This window comes from Dipodomys spectabilis, unplaced genomic scaffold, assembly GCF_019054845.1.
Source record: "Dipodomys spectabilis isolate Male_0828 unplaced genomic scaffold, ASM1905484v1 ptg000219l, whole genome shotgun sequence".
Taxonomy (NCBI): Eukaryota; Metazoa; Chordata; class Mammalia; order Rodentia; family Heteromyidae; genus Dipodomys; species Dipodomys spectabilis.
In genome coordinates, this window is record NW_024870896.1 from 1,246,333 (window position 1) to 1,265,907 (window position 19,575).

Consider the following 19,575-nt stretch of genomic DNA (forward strand, 5'->3'; position numbering starts at 1 on the left):
TGCTGGTGGCTCCTGCCTGTCATCCTAGCTACTCAAGAGGCTGAGATCTGAGGAGCATGGTTCAAAGCCAGCCTGGGCAGGTAAGTCTCTGAGACTCTTTTCTACAATTAACCAGAAGTGGATATGTGGCTCAAATAGTAGAGTACCAGCCTTGATCAGAAAAAGCTCAAGGACAGCTCCCACGCCCTGAGTTCAAGCCCCAGTACTGGTGCTGGTGCGCGTGCGTGCACACAAGCGTGCGCACACACACAGAAGTAAGATTTTTATTTGTATATGATTTCCACATGTCTGTATGTTAGTTTTTGGATCTATGTCCTTTCAGACATGTGCCTATTCTGGTCTTTGTTTCTTGTTGGCAGAGCCTGGAGAAGAATCCATGTTGGTTCAGTTGTATTCTTATATCAACTACTTTCTTTTGGCTGCAACAACCTCAGAGCTTCATGGGGCTGTTTGCCATTAGAATTCCATGTCCGAGCTGGTCTCCCATTCATTCTTTGGATGTGAAGCCTGCAGTGTGCCTCATGTTCGTGTATTCCACTGCAACCAACCCATTACCTGCTCAGGACTCACGGGCTCCCACACAGAGCTCCTCACCAGCCCCTATGGCCCCAGAAAGTCCCTTTTCCATATAGAAGAGCAGTTTCCTTCCTTCCTTCCTTCCTTCCTTCCTTCCTTCCTTCCTTCCTTCCTCCCTCCTTCTTTCCTTCCTTCCTTCTTTCCTTCCTTCCTTCCTCTGGCTTCCGTCTTTCCTCCTTCCCTTTCCTATCCTCCTCCTCCCTCCCTCTCTCTCTCTTCCTTCTTTTCTTCCTTTTTTTTTTGACAGCACTGAGATTTGAACTTGAGATCTCAGACTGGCTAGGCAGGTGATCTACTGCTAAACCACCCCACCAGCCCTTTTATGCTTTCATTCTTTTTTAGGTAGAGTCTCGTGCTTTTGCCCAGAACTTGCCTGAATAGCGATCCTCCTATTTCTACCTTTCGTGGAGCTGGGATTTCCTGTGTGAACCACCCACTCAGATTGAGTGACTGTCATGTCAGCCCTCTGTGGTGTCCACTGTCCGTAAGTCTGTGTGGCTCAGCAGATATGAGCTCATCTTGTTCGATTTCTGGGCATTGGTGGCCCTGAACTTCAGAAAACCAAGCCAACCAACCAAACAAAAAAGTTCTACTCTCTCCCAGGTCACGTTTCTCACAGAGGCATGGAATGTGCAGAACTGGGTTCCCCTTAGGGTGTGATTGCAGTGTATGGAGGTGGTTGAGTGGGCGCAGGGACCCACAGAGCCTGCTCTGTGGGTGCTGACCCCTGCACCTGATGACAGGCTTTGGTGTCTGGGTCTATGCGGAGGGCAGGCAGGGCTGGAACCATGCAGGGCAGGCACTGGCAGGGGTTGTATTGGCAGCCTCTGAAACAGACCAGCGGCTCTACCTGACGTGGAGAGAAACGAGGCTGGGCGAGACCGGCGGAATTCAACCTGAATTGCTCACCCTTTCTACCACTGGAGGAAGCTGACCAGGAAGGCCCTCCGTTCTCTCTTCTCCTATTTCAGCTTTCTGAAAAACCATAAATTGCAACCCCCCACCCCCAGCAGCCCCGAGGGGGAGGGGCAGGTCAGCTGAATCAGTACTTGGGGAAGCGCAAGGCCCATATATTATGGGGAGCCCCAGGACTTTCTTCCCCACACCTCATCAGAAGGCATAAATCACCTCCCAGACTCTGGAGGAGATGCCAAAAAAGCATGCCGATTCACAAAATGCTTTCCTATCTTTAGGGTATTTTATCCCTCCCTATCCCCCCCACCCCCACCAGTTTCTTAGGCTTAAATCGCATAGAACCCAGACCCCAGGATTTTTAAAAATAACCAGCTGTGAAACTCCACCAGCACAGACATAAAATCCAAGAGGGAAATAATTCATCTCAGTGCTTGGAGGCTTCTAGCTCCCCACTCCTCACCCCAAGTCGCCCCTCCCACCCCCATTTGGTGGGGTTTTGATTTGGGCAATGGGCTGTAAAGCTCGCTGTTTGTTCCTGGGCTGAATGAAGTAGACATTCACAGAAAAAGGATCGATTTCACCAGCAGCTCGGATCCCGACTGCGTTTCCTTGTGGTGGCCGACGGGAAGGGGAGAGAGCAAAGCAAAAGAACTCTCTGAGCATTCAGACCTGAAGCTGTAAAGGTATCTCGGTGAAGATGGCATCCTGCTCCCAATTTTCCCAATGCAAGAAAATACATAGGCATGGAAAAAGAATTAGAGAGAGAGAAACAACACTCAAGGCTTTTCACAGTAAGGATGGTTTGAAATGTTCTTTTCTAAACTTCTCAGGGGGTCAAATTCTCAGCAGTCCTAGGATTTGAACTCAGGGTCTGGGTGCTGTCTCTGAGCTTGTTTTGCTCCAGGCTAGCACTTTACCACATGAGCCACAGTGCTATTTCCAGCTTTTTCTGTGTATGTGGTACTGAATTGAACCCAGGACTTCATGCATGTTAGGCAAGCACTCTATCACTGAGCCTCCTTTCCAGCCTGCGTGTTTAATTTTTGAAATCGGGGGGAAAAAGCAAGTTGGAAACAACTCATGGGTGAACACAACTGCACGAGTCAGCCACCCAGCCTTGGTGTGGAAATGAGACAGAGGTGAGAACAAACAAAAACTATTGGTGCCATCTTCCAGCTGCAGCAAGATGCGGGGACAAGGTGTAAACTCTTCAAGGAACACGTCAGGCAAATTCATTTTTCTCCCCAGCTACAGAGTACATGTGTGAAAAGGAAGAGGAGGAGGCAGGTTCCCAAATCCCCAGAGCAAGTCCCCTTCCGGAGGCCCGCTGAGGACCAAGGCCTGTCCTCTGCCCCAAAGGTGAGCTGGTGGCTGGCAGTGGGTGGCAGTGACCAGCTGTAGGTGCTCACTGGCTGAAACTCATACTGCCTGGGGCATAGATAGATAGATAGATAGATATGCACACTACAGAGAATTTTAGAAGTTTAGAAAAGAACATTTCAAACCATCCTTGCTGTGAAAAGCCTTGTGTGTTGTTTCTCTCTCTCTAATTCTTTTTCCATGCCTACGTATTTTCTTGCATTGGGAAAATCGGGAGCAGGACGCCATCTTTACCGAGATACATTTACAAGAAGAAGAAAGAAAAAATTTAGAGGGAAGACAATGACTGTCAACTTGCAAAGAAAAAGTAAGAACTGTAATTAAAACTGATTAAATCAGCCAGGCACTGGTGGTCATACCTGTAATCCCAGCTACTCAGGAGGCTGAGATCTGAGGATCACAGTTTGAAAAAAGCCAAGACAGGAAAGCCTATAAGACTCTCATATCCAATTAACCAGCAAAAAAGCCAGAAGTGAAGCTGTGGCTCAAGTGGTGGAGCACCAACCTTGAGCAAAAGAAAAAAGAAAGCTCAGGAACAGTGAGTGCCCAGGCCCTGAGTTCAAGCCCCAGGACTGGCAGCAGCACCAGTAGCAGCAGTGGCAGTGGCGGCAGAAGGAGGAGGAGGAGGAGGAAGAGGAGAAGGAGGAGGAGGAGAGGAAGAGGGAGAGGGAGAACGAGGAGGGGGAGGAGGAGGAGGGGGAGGAGGAAGAGGGAGGAGGAGGAAAAAGGGGAAGAGGAGGAGAAAGAGGAGAGGAGGAGGAAGAGGAGGAAGGAGGAAGAGGAGGAAGAAGAAGGAGGAGGAAGAGGAGGAGGAAGAAGAAGAGGAGGAGGAAGAAGAAGAAGAAGAAGGAGGAGGAGGAGGAGGAGGAGGAGGAGGAGGAGAAGGAGGAAGAGGAGGAGGAGGAGGAGGAGGAGGAAGAGGAGGAGGAGAAGGAAGAAGAGGAAGAATAAGAATAGGAGGAGGAGGAGAAGGAGGAGGAGGAGGAGGAGGAGGAGGAGGAGGAGGAGGAGGAGGAGGAGGAGGAGGAGGAGGAGGAAGAGGAGGAGGAGGAGGAGGAGGAGAACTAATAAAGTGTACACATCTCACCAAAATCCAGAAGCTCAAGAATAGTCCAGTAATGAACCACAAAGCCCTGCCTGGCTCACGCCTGCCTTGGCCTTGGCCTTACCAAGTCTCTAACGTTCCACTTCCACCATTTGCTGTAATTTTGGTTTGATTCTTAAGACAGCAATGTTTCTTTAGTGTGCAGGAACTCAGGGGATTGCTCCCAAGTGCTGTTCCAAGGAAACTTTCTAGAAGATGAACTTCGGCCAACCGATTTCTGGAAATCATGTGCAAGGACTTCGGGGACCCTGTGGGTGCACTAATGCCCAGGGTGAGACTGCAGACACTTAGGGGACTAGAAAGGAGGGAAGGGGAAGCCAAAGAAAGGAATTAATATTAACAAATCACAGCAGGTGTCAGTGAGCTGGAATAACTTCCTCACACAAGAATAAATAGAATTAAAGGCTTTGGGGAGGGAGGCTCATCTTTTCCTGCCTCACGGAGTCAGGAACTGGAGGAAGTGATAAATACTCAGAGTAAGGCATGGACTACAAAAAAACAAAATCTAAGCAAACGCAAAGAACTGTAGAAGACAACTTAGCTAAAATCAGGGCAGATGCATCTGAACGCCTACCTGAATGGATCATTTTCAAAGAAAATAAAATTTTAACCTAAACTGCCTCCAGCGGGGAAGACCTAAACAGAACAAGGAGAGGGCAAAACAAAACAAAACAAACAAACAAACAAACAAGGAAAGTTGCTAAAGAGCCCATTTCCAAGAGAGGGCCAGGGGTAGCTGGTTTTGTGTAGAATTTCCACGTGGCTTCTCAGGACAGAAAATCCTGAAAGCACACCAACTGTCTAGAACCACAGACAGAGAAACCAGCCTCGCAGACTTTCTGATGTGAACAGCAAGATAGCACCACAAAGATTTCAAAAGGAGAAAGAGAGACACACACACACACACACTCACACACACACACACACACACACACACACACACACACACACACACACACACACACACACACACACCAGAAACAACACAGTATTAAAAAAAGAACATCATGTCAACCCTGCTTCAGGTTAGTTACTCTGTGAAGTAAACTGCTCACCAATTAAATGCTCTTCCCATGGACAGTGCCTCTTTTCCCCACCAATTTTCAGAAGAGAAATCTTGCTGAGATAAAACTTCCAATCAATACCCAGATTGGCCCCAAGAGGAGCAATGAAAAATCTTTCTCCTATTCTTGAACCAACACATGTAGGATTAAAATGTAAATGAGGACTGGGCACTTGTCACCTGGCTACTCAAGAAGCTGAGATCTGAGGATCGAGGTTCAAAACCAGTCCAGGCAGGAAAGCCTGTGAGATTTTTGGTTTTTCTTTTTTCTTTTTTTGTCAGTCATGGGGCTTGAACTCTGGGCTTGGGCACTGTCCCTCAGCTCTTCAGCTCACAGCTAGCACTCTACCACTTGAGCCACAGTGCCACTTCCAATTTTCTGGTGGTTAATTGGAGATAAGAGTCTCACGGACTTTCCTGCCTGGGCTGGCTTTGAACCGCGATCCTCTCATCTCAGCCTCCTGAGTAGCTAGGATTACAGGTGTGAGCCACCAGCACCGGCCAGCCTGCCTGTGAGATGTTTATTCCCAATTAACTATTAAATAAAAAACACCAGAAGTGGAGCTGTCGCTCAAATGGTAGAGCACCAGCCTTGAGTGAAAAAGCCAAATGAGACTGCAAGGCCTTGAGTTCAAATCCCAGTACTGGTATGTGTGCAAGCATGCACGCTTGCATGCACACAAATACACACACACACACACATATATACACACACACTGAGAATAAAGCCAGGATGATTGGAGTCCACTCTCACAACATGTACAGCTGCAAGCTACTGTAGTCCAAAAGACTGAGGGAGTAGTGACCAGCGAGGCCGAGCCCGAGTTCAAGTCCTTCTGTTCCTATCCCTTTTGGCCTCTGCAGCCAGCAGCAGGGTCACCATGATGGACAGCTGGGACTGTCCGAGACGCAGAATGCACGGATTCACCGAGGCGTCCGGCCAGACCTCACAGGAAATTCTTGCAGACATGAGGGTGAAATGCAACCCAGATGAAGGCAACATGGCACTGCTCACGGCGGGCTGGAGATGGAGAAGGGCTGTGAACAGAGGCCATGCTGCCCAAGCCGGGCAAAATAAGTAATAGGATGAAATCAGGATGGAGGGCAGCAGATATCTAAATGACTTCAGTGAGCGGGCCCCAAAAGAAGTGGGTGGGGATGAATGCAAAGCCTCTCGTTTAGGTTCAGAAATGTCATTTACCTGCACAATGGCCCAGGGAAGCCTTGAACTGGACACGAGTTCAAGAACCACCCCAGTAACAATGAGAGGAAGACTGTGGGTCCAAACTCACCACAGCCAGGGAACTAGACCGCCCAACAGCCTGCACACAGCCCCGTCGTACTAATAAATGGAGACCGCATTCTCAGAGGGGCCTGGAAACAGAGACAGTGAGGTGTGGAGCTTTTTCTAGAAGTCTGGACAGATGTGGAAGATTTGCCTGGAAAAAGACAAAAGAGAACCATGGGGCCAGTTTTCAACTGTCGGAAGGAATCTCACATCTGGTTTTGCACTACAGAGAGGAGGAGGAGAGAGGGAGAGAGAATATCGAGGTTCAATGGTTTGAAAACATGCAGAAACAACAGAAACTACTTGCTATTGTAAGCGGGATGTTTTCTCATTGGAGGTATCAAAGAAGGGATTGGTGCTGATCCTGTCTGCATTGCTTATGATTTTGGTGACACTGGACTTGAACTCAGGCCTGCCTGCCTGCCTGCCTGCCTTCCTCCTTCCTTCCTTCCTTCCTTCCTTCCGTTCGTTCGTTCGTTCTTTCTTTCTTTCTTTCTTTCTTTCTTTCTTTCTTTCTTTCTTTCTTTCTTTCTTTCTCTTTCTTTCTTTCTTTCTTTCTTTCTTTCTTTCTTTCTTTCTTTCTTTCTTTCTTTCTTTCTTTCTTTCTTTCTTTCTTTCCAGTTGTGGGGCTTGAACTCAGGGCCTAGGTGCTGTCCCTGAGCCTCTTTGTGCTCAAGGGTAGTGCTTGAGAACAGTGTCACTTCTGTTTTTTGGGGTTTTTTGGGGGAGAGGGGTGGAGGGGGTTAATTGGAGATAAGAGTCTCATGGAGACTTTTCTGCCTAGGCCAGGTTCAAACAGTGAGCCTCTGACCTCAGCTTCCTGAGTAGCTGAGGATTACAAGCATGAGCCATGGGCACCATCTCCAGGCCCAGCCTGAGCCAAGATGTTAACTCAGCTCCACCTTGCTTGATTCAAGAACTGTCAGTGTCCAGTCAGGACTCATGGAGGATTTTCCCCTGTGTTGAGGCGCCATCTTGTGGCATGTAGAGGCAACTGCAGGCTGCCATGGGCGTGCAATCTTTCTAGAAGGTTTCGTACTGAAAGCAGGAAGGATTGCCTTGAAGTCCTGGGGACAGGACTGCATCTAGCAAATGAGGCATCTGTGGAGTCTTTTTAATTTATTTTTATTCTACTTTATCATTATTATTATTATTGTTGTCAGTATTGGGGCTTGAATTCAGGACCTCATATTTGCTTAATTTGCTTGCTGGTCTGGTGCTCTACCACTTGAACCATACTCCCACCCTGGCTTCTTGCTGGTTATTTTGGAGATAGACTCCCGTGGACTTCCTGCCTTTTCTGGCTTTGAATCACTGCTCTCCGGATCTCAGCTTCCCAAGTAGCTGGGATTACAGGCGTGAGCCATGACAGGTACCCGGCTGTTTTTCTCTTAATTACAGGCTAAACCCCAATTGACCAGACAGAGCCGGGCTGGGTAGAGATCTGCGGACAGAGAAGCCAACAAGGAAAACAAGAGAAGCCTTTCATTCCTCCCTCCAACTGTGTATTTTGAGAGATTTCAAACTTAAAGGAAAAGCTGTTGGAAGTGGTAGAGCATCAGCCTTGGGCACAAATGCTCAGAGACAGTGCCCAGGCCCTGAGTTCAAGCCCCAGGACTGGCAGATACACACACACACACACACACACACACACACACACACACTCATTGCAATCTGTCATAAAAGATAGCCAGGGAGGTTAGCTGTGCCAAGAACCTAAGAGCAACGAAATAGCTGTGAGGACCAGAGAGAAAGCATGGTGTAAAGCAGGAAGAATGGCCGCCAGGACCCTGCACTGACCTGTGTGCAAAGGGGCCAGCCCTTTCAGGGCCAAGCAGACATCGGGGATTGTGGCTGGGTTTGCCATGTCATCTGCTTGTATCCCTCCAGCAACCAGGGGAAGCGATGAGCCACTGCTGCACTGGCCAGGACCCTGCCAGGCCCTTCGACCATATTCATCCCTGGGCCTTGCAGCCGCTCCTGGCCACTAGCTCGGATGAGGCCGGCATACCTTCACTCTGTTCCGGCCAGTGGCACCAGCTGCGCCCAGATCTTCCCATGTGGAAAAAAAATCTCACCTCACTGTTGCGGATTTTATACAGTGACAGAAACAGATCAAGGCACTGTGGCCAGGGGTGCATGCGTACACCAGGCTTGGAAACACCCAGAGGGAGGGGCACTGGGCTAAAGGCACTCACGTGTACCCACCCAGGACGGGACAGTAGCTTGTTTGGGGTCTGCCCGCAGGGTGCTGTGGGCAGCGCCGACAAGTCCCGGGAGCAGCTGAGACCCTCAGTCAGGTCTGCCCCAGGTCCTGCCCGCAACTCTGGAGTGTCTCATCTCCTTTGGGGTCTGTTTAGTCTACTGGGAGCCTGGACTTAAACAACAATTGATGCTTTTTCTGTAATATGGCCTTTTCTGTAATATGGCTGTAATTTCAGCTTGCAACACTAGGTGTCAGTGCCAGACAGTTCTAGGAAAACAGTTCTCTGTGCCCTTCCCCAGAGAGAACTATAGCCAAGTTATCCAGTCTCACGATGACTTTTTTTTTTCTTTTAGAGGAGGGTGTGTGGTTGTACCAGGGATTGAACCCAGGGCCTTGAACTTGCTAAGCAGGTGCTCTACCACTTGAGCCACATCTGTATCCCCGGCTTGACGTTGGATTATTTCATCTATAAAGGCAGAAGGGCAACAAGAAGACACGGAGTTCCTTCACAGGGGGGTAGGGAGGCCCCCACGGCCATTCCAAGGGGATCAGATGTCTACATGAAGACAGAACAAATCCAGAAGCTACCCCTCCTCCTCACAGGGGAAATCGCAGAATACAGAAGGCAGGGCTGGCCCCCTGGGGCCTCTGTACCTTAGCTCTTACCTCTGAAGGTCACTCCCAATGCACAGGAAACTGAGCTCAGCTGCTAGAAAGTTATCTGGACACCCCCAAACCAAGGTGCTGCTGATCACAGCCTCCTGTGAGACACACACACACACAGACATATACATGTGCACACGCATGCACACATACATACCTGTACATGCGTGCATACACACACCCTGGGGTTCTGTCCTGTCTAGCTTTGACACAGGTTGGGTGTTGAAAATCAAACCTTTGGATCCATGATCTATTCCGTCCCCTGGGCCCAGGTGTCTCCTGGCCCGGAGATGAAGTTCAGAGAGACTCAGGTCCAGAAGATTCTTAGCCATAATCGTGACTAACACTTTTTTTTCCTCCCCAGGAGAGTGTGAAAATGAAATCTTAGCCAAGTAAATGGGAAAAGCGGCCAATGTCATGTTGTTAGACGACGGATTGAGAAGGTCAGAGAAATTGCTGCGAACCCCTAGAAAACCCAACGTGAAGACGGTGGCAGAAATTCCCACAGCAGCAATGCCCTCATATCCCCTCCCCGCAAAGCCACAGCTTCAAGAACCCTCAGGCTGTGTTTCTCCATGAATGTCCTAATTACTATTACTATTCTTATTATCATAAGTCATGGGGCCTGATCTCAGGGCCTGGGCATTGTCCCTGAGCTTTTCGGCTCAAGGCTAGCATTCTACTTGAGCCATAGCCCACTTCAGGTTTTCTGCCTGGGCTGGCTTTGAGCCATGATTCTCAGATCTCAGCCTCCTGAGTAGCTAGGATGACAGGCGTGAGCCACCAGTGCCAGCTGTCATCATCATTGTCATTGTCGTCATCATCATCATTTTGTGCTTTTTTCCTCCTGGCTGTGAGACCTTTCCTTGGCCCAGTTCACTTGTTCCTGATTGCCACTTCTGCCCTTCTCACCTTTGAAGCCGCAGGAGATTTGTTGGGCAATCCAGGAAAGCGCAACGGGGGCTGAGTATAGGTGGATTTTGCAGAATCACCGCACAGACAGGTTTGAAGTCTCAGAGAGCAATAGCCCCAGGCTAGGGACAAGCCCACCCTGCCAAACTCATGCTGGGTGTTTTCTTTCTCTTTTAAAATGTGAGTTCCAGTAAGTGTGTGTGTGTGTGTGTGTGTGTGCGTGTGCTGTGTGTTGTGCGTGCACATCTTGACTGTTCCCAGAGTTCAGCTCTCCCGAGTGGGGTCCACAGTGACCCCAGGAAGGCCCACGCGCCACGCACCACCATGCTCACCTTGCACTGTCCCGACACACAGATGTCCACGCCGTCCTGGCCACACGGGGTGCCGTCGATCACCTTCTCCGCCTGCCGGACGTAGAAGCGGTAGCCCGCCGCCTGGCAGTTGAGCTCACACTTGCGGCTGTCTTTTCCTGCCAGGAAGGAAAGACGCCACATCACTCCTCCGCAGCGTACAGACGTCACAGCGTACAGACATGGCCATGCATGCATCATTAGCTACTCCCCCCCCCCCCCGACTCCTCCAAGTCTCCGCTGTGGCCATCACGAATCTACTAGGTCTCTACAGCATCGCTAGTTCAGGGGGTTTTATAATCACACTCTCCTTCAAGGTATAAACGATGGAAGATGTAATTGGATCCCATGGCTGGCAGCCTAGGGATGAGATTATATGTTGATCTGCTGGCTGAGGCTCAAACATGAAAGCTGAGCGAATATCAGAATGCAGTGTGTGTGTGTGTGTGTGTGTGTGTGTGTGTGTGTGTGTACGCTGGGCCTGGGGGCTTTTTTTTTTTTTTTTTTTGCTCAAGGTTAGTGTGCTACCACTCGAGCCGTAACTCCACTGCTGGCTTTTTGGTAGTTCATAGGAGATACGAATTTTGTGGACTTTTCTGCCCAGGCTGGCTTTGAACCTCCGTCCTCAGATCTCAGCTTCCTGTGTAGCCAGGAGGACAGGTGTGAGCCCCAGCACCCAGATTGGATGTTTACTCCCCCCCCAGACTGTATTTCCTAGGACAAATTCATGATAAGGGATTGCTTTGAGGGGTGTGCTCTAAACAAAAACGACACAACAAACAAAACAAAAAAAGGAAAACCCATGAAAATGACTCATCCTTAGCTTATCCTTGTTCTGGAAAAAGGAAAGGTTGTCAGAGTAATTAACCCATTCGAAAAGCCACAGTGCCAACACACACAGCTCATCAACAGCCTAGCGCCCAGCCCTGCCCGCACTCACAACCCTGCTACCTAAGCTTTATGCAGCCCCAGGAGCCTTGCATAACTGTCTTAGACTGCGGTTGAGCCAGACCCTGGTGGCTCATGTCTATAATCTAGCAACTCAAGAGGCTGAGATCTGAGGATCCAGGTTTCCAAGTCAATCCCGTCAGGGAAGTCCCATGAGACTCATCTCCAGTGAACCACCAGAAAACCGGAAGTAGTGCTGTGGTTTGGAGAAGTAGAATGCTAGTCTTGAGCAAAAATGCTCAGGGACAGCGCCCAGGCCCTGAGTTCAAACCCCACAACCGATTAAAAAAGACTGAAGCTGAAAAACCACCAGCTCACACTTAAACCTGGTTCTAACCGTGGGTAACAGCGGCTGAGCGTGTCTCTAAATTTCCTGATTTAGTTGGCTGGTTCCCAGGGTGGGGGTGGGGGGTGGTGCCTAGGAATCTGCATTCTCAAAGAGTCTCACGTTTCCAGGGAGATCTAGAGACAAGACAGCAGCAGCTTGTGGTGTGCACACAGTGCCCGAACACATGACACCACGCCCTTCATGGCACAGCCCAACTCTGGCCAAGTTCCTCAGCCAACCCCCCCATCCCCCCAGGGCAGATTTCCTGTTTCTCTCCTGTCCCAGTAAATCTAAAGCTGGAAAAAGTGACTGAAAACAAATGTCGTTATGGAAAAGAAGACGAAGAAAAAACAACCCCACTATGCCACTGACAATTCTTGAAGCTAAGTCAGGACATGCACTGATACATCTTAAAATGTTATTATTGAATAAAAGATTGAGTAGGAGTTTGGGTAGGTTCTTTAGGAGAAAGCTAGTTTGGGCCACCGCCTTTGGAAAGTAGCTGCCATGGAGCTGGAAGCCACAGAAATATCCTCAGGGCTGGAAGAATGGCCACAGGGTGGGTGTATGACACACAACACAAAGACAAACCCTCAACAGAGGTCCTGCCGGCACAGCCTCTGTCCGCCCTGGACTGGAGCTGGCAAACTACAAGAAGAAATGAGTATGGTGGCTCACGCCTGTAGTCCCAGCTACTCAGAAGGCTGAGATCTAAGAATCATGGTTTGATGGCAGACTGGATAGAAAAGTCCGTGAAACTCTTATCTCTAACAAACCAACTGCAAGCCAGAAGTGGAGCTGTGGCTCAAGTGGTAGAGCGCCAGCCTGGGACAGTGCCCAAGTATTGGGATACACACACACACACACACACACACACACACACACACACACACACACGGAAGAGGAAGAGAAGGAGGAGGAGGAGGAAGAAGACCATCGTCATCATCATCTGAAGCTGAGCCCAGATGAGAGAGACTGCATCTCAGCAATACCAGAGCTGGCTGGATCCACATAGGGATTTAGGAATTGTATGTGATCATGTGTATGCACATCTGTGTACAAGCATGCATTACATGTTTATGCATATATATGTGTGTATACACATTGTGTTGGGTATGTTTTCACATGTATGCCAAAGCAGTCAACAACAGGTCCGAAATGGGGGCCCTGTGTACTTTAGTCTGTTTTTCAGATAGCGTTTCCTGCTTTTCCCCGCCAGCCTTGGACTGTGATCCTCCTCTTATACTTGGACTGTGATCCTCCTCTTACACTTGGACTGTGATCCTCCTCTTATACTTGGACTGTGATCCTCCTCTTACACTTGGACTGTGATTCTCCTCTTACACTTGGACTGTGATCCTCCTCTTACATCTCCATTGGCTGAGATTCAGCAGCTTGGTATCTCCCTCTGCTGCTAATGTCCCTCAGCGACCCCAAGGCAGGAAGAATCCTGGAGGCCCAGACAGGTTCCTGGAACCATTCACAGTGACAGAGACACCCCCGCACCCCCAGAACACCTCTCATGCCTTGAGGTTGGGCCGAAGGCAGCATTAGGTGAAAAGGTGTGTGAGTGATTGCTTATTTCCACACCTCTGTACAGGGAGGGGTGAAGAGAGCCGGTCCCAGACCAATGGGCAGCCGGGTAGAGCAGCAACCTCCCGCCTAGCAAACAGACACAGCAACAGAGGCAAAGCACATCAGAATAAACCTTCGCCCTGAGTGTCTACAGGAGTCTGGGACCCAGGCTCACCTCTGGAGGGTGTGTGTGTGTGTGTGTGTGTGTGTGTGTGTGTGTGTGTGTGTGTGTGTGTTCACTTCCCCTCCCCACTGGGGCCCCAGCTTTGCCCTCTGCTCTGCAGGCAGGACACGATCCACCCCTGTCTGCACGGCCTCTGGGAGAGAAAGATGGGGGGGGGGCGGTGTACCCCTGCACCAGGACTCACCAGCCTGGGCAGGCAGAATCTCCCACCCTCATTGAAGGGAATGAATGCCTGGCTAATCCCCGGGGAAGCCTGGCTTTCAGTCCTCCCTAGGACTTTGAAAGATGTCACTCCGCCTCAATCGCCAGCTGCCAGGTCCTTTTTGTGTGCGTGCCTGTTTTCCCCAGAGACAAGTAAGACTTTGGACAACTGAGCAACTGAAGTTTTCTTGTAGTGGCATGAACAGTGGGGGAGCAGCCCGGCTCGCTGTCAAAGGAAGGCCCGGGAAGGGCACAGTGGCAGGGGGCCACACCAGAGCTCCAAGCATGAGCTGGCTGGGCCAGAACCCAATCGGAAACCTCAGGCTACGACAGGGCTTTATGATACTGGGGCCAGGGGCAGACAGGAGGAGGGGCAAGGGAACATGAAGGGTGGAGGATGGGGGTGGAGCAGAGTTGAATCACCCCAGAGCTCACTGAGCCACCAGGCCCCTGCCAGCATTTCCACTCTGCAGCCTGGGCCTGTGTGGTCCAGTAGAGCCCGCCACATGCAACTGCAGGCAAAAGGACACAGCAAGAAAGATGCTGGCTAGACCTTCAACAAACCACCTGATACTTCTAGGACCCATAGGGGGCGGGTAATAGGATGGGGGGTGGTGTAAGGGTAGGAGATTCCTTCCCCCCCTTTTTTTTTCCTGTGCCAATACTGAACTCAGCTTGGGTGCTGTCCCTGAGGGGTTTTTTTTTTTTTCTCTCAAGGCTGGTGCTCTACCACCTGAGCCATACCCTAAGCTACAAGTTTTATTTTACTCATTTGATTTTGCCAGTGATTTTTGCAGTGATATATATATATATATATATATATATATATATATATATATATATATATATATATATATATATATATATATATATCAAGGTACAGGGAGTTTGGGTTCAAGTCTTGGGTTTTGCCAAGATATTTCCAGTGCACTTTTTTTTCTTTTTTTTGGTGCTGGTTCTTGGGACCTGAACTCAACCTGGGCGCTGTCCTTGAGCTTTTTTGCTCAAGGTGAGTGCCCTACCACTTGAGCCACGGCGCCACTTTTTTTTTGGTGGTCCATTGGAGATAAGTGTCTCACAAATTTTCCTGCCTGGGCTGGCTTTGAACTGTTGATCCTCAAATCTCAGCCTCCTGAACAGCGTGAACCACCGGCGCCTGACCTGGGTGCAGCTTTGATTTGTCATCCAAGGATGCATGCAAACCCCCAAAGGAGTTAATTCCTGATGGCCAAATAACAAATGCCTCTGTTCTCCCCCAGGAGAGATTAACTAACTCGGGGTGTGGAGTAGACACAGAAGATCAAAAGACAAGTCCAGATATCCCGGGCTGGAGGCTGTAAGGGGTCCTGACCTGAGTCCCTCACCTCAGCTTGAACCCAGAGGAATCTGACAGAAAAATCCTGAGAATCTCCAGGATGCTTCTTCTAAACAGGGGGGAGAATAGGGGGGCAGAGAGGGGGAGAAGGGGAGACATAACAGACTGAGATTCCCCGATGGAGACTAACCCAGGCAGTGCCCTCCCACAGCCAATAGGAAGAGTTCTTGTGTGGTGTGACATTGGAGATCTGAATAGTCCCGAGATGTCCACCCACTGACCGTCCAGCCACTGACCACCCATCGACCACCCACACGCTCCTAGAACTGGCCAGAGCATTAAAAAGCTGAAGAAGTGGACCTCCAGCTTTCTGAGATGAATCTGAATGAGTTTTTGAGTTGTGTATAGGCATGAGGAAGAAGATGGGGGAAGAAAAACTAACTAGATAGATATAGACAGAGACTTAGAGAGATGTCTGTATCTAAAGAGATTAATTAGATATTTCTATCATCTATCTTCAACTATTTCTATCTGTCTCTAGCGTCTACCAATTTCTATCCTCTATCTCTATGATCTATCTATCTCTATCACCTATCTACCTTTTTATCTTAACATCTATCTCTATCACTAGTCTCTAACACCTATCTATCTCTATCATCTATCTACTTTTTTATCTTAACATCTGTCTTTATCTTTGGTCTCTAACTTCCACCTACCTTTTATCTTAACATCTATCTCTATCCTCTATCTATCTCTACTTACACACACACACACACACACACACACACACACACACACTCACACACACACACACACACACACACACACACACACACACACACACACACACCATCCCCTTAATCTCAGGCCCTGCTATCCTTAACTAATTATTCTATAAGGCACAATGGATGCTTTCCTACCATTTGGCTTAGAGCCAGACAATCAGCAAGCCACACATCCAGGGTGGGTCTGAGAATGTTTCTCTAACGCCGGAGATCACCCAGACAACACTGGCTGTCACCAAGATCCTTTTCCACGGCCCCTGCACAGCTTTGTTGTTGTTGTTGTTTTCATTGTACAAATGAGTTATGCAGAGTCCAGCTACGCAGTGCTGAAAACACTTGGCAAAAACCTTGCCCGAGGCCTCAGGACACGGACAATGCCTTATTTCAGAAAACAAAAACAAACCCCCAAACCCACACCGCCCCCATGAGGAAACAGCAGCTTCCGTCTCTGCAGCGCTGCAGCTCTAATGTGAGACCTGGGTCTCACACGAAGTTGCCTTTTTGCAAGAGTTTCCCACTCGCTCTTTGAGTGGCCTCTCTGGGCTTGGCGGGGTCCTGAGGCTACAGCAGGTGGCCCTTTTGTGGGTCACACCTCCGTCTGCTGGAAATTCAGATGTCTGCATTAAAGGCAGGGAACATTAACTTTATTTTCCTGTAAGTTGACGTCAAACAGATCCACGCATCAGCAGTTTACTAAAAGACCTTTCCATTCCTCCCCCAGGCACTGGCAGAGCTCCCTGACCCACCCTGCCTGTGTCTTTCCAAAGTGGGGGGCCTGAGGCCAGTCCCCAAGCCTGTCCCTGGACCTTGAAGCTGTCTGACTGGGATGGGGTAGGGGGAAAGCTGGGGTCTGTTTTCCTTAGGCTGGCAGTCCTTTGAACTATGACCTGAGACCTTCACAGCCTGAATTCTCTTATTTGGAAAACTGTTCAATAATTGCCTACTTTGACTCTAATTTTTTTTTTTTTGGCCAGTCATGGGGCTTGAACCCAGGGCCTTGGCACTGTTCCCAAGCTCTTTTGCTCAAGGCTAGCGCTCTACCACTTGGAGCCACAGTGCCACTTCCAGTCTTCTGGTGGTTCATTGGTGGTAAGAGTCTCATGGACTTTCCTACCCAGGTTGGCTTCAAACCCAGATCCTCAGACTCAGCCTCCTGAGTAGCTAGGATTACAGGCATGTGCCACCAGCACCTGGCTTTGTCTTTGTCTTTTAAAGTCCATAATTCCACAACTCTTGTGTCTTCAGTTACTTCAGCTGGAGTAACTGGAGATCTAGGCTAGAGGTCCAGCTCCAGGGGTTCCACATATCAGAGCCACTCACCCCAAAACACCAAATGAAGAGAGGAACAGTAAGGAGGAACAGAGAAAGGAAGGAGGCAACTAATGCCCCACAGACATCTGAGCTCCTTTTCAGGCTACGGACATGAGCTTTAGGGTTTTGTTTGTGCTTTTGTTTTTGCTTTTCTTTGTTGTATGGGTCGTGAGACTTGAACTCAGGGCTGTGCACTGTACTTTCATTTTCTCACTCAAGGCTGGTGTTCTACCTCTTGAGCCATACCTCCACTTCAGGCTTTTTTGCTGATTGGAGGTAAGAGTCTGATGGACTTTCCTGCCCAGGCTGGCTTTGAACTTTGATCCTCAGATCTCAGCCTCAGGAGTAGCTGGGATTACAGGCGTCAGCTTATAACGGTGGTCAGGTGTGGTCAGAGTGGTCGGGGGTGACCAGAGACAGCCAATTATTCAGTTTCCAAGGTGCCTGGAAGTCCAACCCCCTTGCCAACCTCCGTTCTTTATCTGTCAGGGTTCTAAGCCATTCTCTCCACCATCCCTTTGCAATCACCTTGAGTTTCTGGAAAGACAGGACCAATGGACAACAGCTTTATGACCAGGGCCTCAAGCTACCGTGAGGAACTGCAGAGCCTTGCTCATCCCCTAAAGGTGGGGCGGGGTCCCCTCACTGATGGCATGAGAGCAACTTCTCCAGAACCCAAGACCCAGATGCAGGGTAATGACTAGCGGGCACCCACCTCGAGCTGGGATTCCTCTGGATATCTTGGCCCCTGGACCCTAATTCTTCCTCATGTTCCTATGTGCACCCCAAAGATAGCAGCTGAAGAACGGAAGCGCCGTCTCTCCGTGGCATCGCAGCACATGGAACTCTTTTCTTGGCCACATTTCTGTCCTAATAACCTTGTCTATTACACTAGCGTCTCATCAGATTTCTTCTCTGGCCAAGCTGACTTTCTGGAAACATTCCACTACTTCTGGTGGTCTGAAAGGCCATGACCCGAGAGGAGGTGATTTGTAAGATGTAACTGCACCCCACTTTGGGAAGAGATTTGGGAACATTTTTCCAGGAAAGAAGAAAGGGCTTGTTGAAGGCGGGCTTTCTGGATGGTCACATTTTACAGGCCTGGGCCTCTCATTCATTGTCTTTAACTGAGATACTTTTACAGCGCTATAAATTGTAGAAAACGGACGCGAATGCAAATGAATGCTGTCAGTGGAGACACGAATAGCATCCGTGCCCACCCACCCAGCAGGTTTCCAGACAGCCCGATTCCCTGGGCACACCTCCATGCCCCTGTAATCAGACCCCGTTTCTGTGGGAACAGATAACTTAAGTAAAACCTGGAACACAGGCAAGTACAGAGCTCTGAGTTCAAATCCTAGCACTGCTACCAAAACAACAACAACAAAAGAGCGGCGGTCCTGTTCTTTCTCACTCCCACGAGTGAGTGATCAGAAGAAGGGTGCTAATTAAAGCTGGACATCTGTTTTTTGAGCCACATGGCTTATTATCAAAATCTACTTCTCCAGGATGGAGATGAACCCACGGTTGACACCCGCGTGGCCACACAGGGCTCCTACGGAATGTCCCACGCACCTGCTGACATCGGAGGAGGGTGACCTGGATGCCACCATCTCCAAATGAAGCCCCCAGACACAGAGGGCCCCTGAGCCATCATTCATGCTGTTTCCTTCTCCTCTGAAGCCCTTCCACCAAGGACCCCAGGGTGAATTTCATTACAGCCCAGCCTGAGCAGTGAGCTTGCTGGCTCCAGCTGGAATTCTTCCTTCTGTGCAGTGGGGGGCGCTGTGGGTACATTTTGTTGTAACTGTCCACGTCTTCCCTCCCTCGGCTCCCTACCTCCCTTACCTCTGAGCTCTTAAAGGGCAGGACTTAGGGTTGGAGGCGTGGCTCAAGTGGTAAAGCACTAGCCAATGAGTGAAAGCCTTAGATTCAAGCCTCAGTTTCAGGCGTTAGATGTCACATAGAATTTTAATAAGCAAGCTTTGAAATGATTTCTGCCATACCACAAACCTTCTCCAAGTCATAGGTTACCAGGAGACAGTGAGGTCCCTTCATGTCCCCATCTGCTTGGAACTTGAACTCAGGGCCTGGGCACTGTCTCTGAGTTTCTTTTGCCCAAGGCTAGCACTCTACCACTTGAGTCACAGCACCACTTCCAGCCTTTTCTGTGTATGTGGTACTGAGGAATCGAACCTAGGGCTTCATGCATGCTAGGCCAGCGCTCTACCACTAAGCCACCTTCCCAGCCCTCCTCTCTTTCTTTCTTTCTGCCAGTCCTGTGGCTTGAACTCTGGGCCTGGGTGCTGTCCCTGAGCTTTTTTGCTCAAGGCTAATGCTCTACCACTTGAACCACAGCCCCAATCCCACGTTTGTTTGTTGTTGTTTTGTAGTTTATTGGAGACACAGTCTCACAGGCTTTGCTGCTTGGGCTGGCTTTGAACTGCAATCTTTAGATCTCAGCACCCCT

General features: G+C 49.5%; 1 protein-coding gene across 1 annotated transcript in view; it reads right to left on the minus strand.

The window, feature by feature from the left end:
• Thsd4 (thrombospondin type 1 domain containing 4) overlaps window positions 1–19,575 on the minus strand; it is a 209,618-nt gene that overhangs the window by 98,412 nt on the left and 91,631 nt on the right. Inside the window, exon 7 of the mRNA XM_042697388.1 lies at window positions 10,441–10,577. Within this exon, the coding sequence (XP_042553322.1) occupies window positions 10,441–10,577 (137 nt within the window). The remainder of the gene's footprint in view (window positions 1–10,440; window positions 10,578–19,575) is intronic.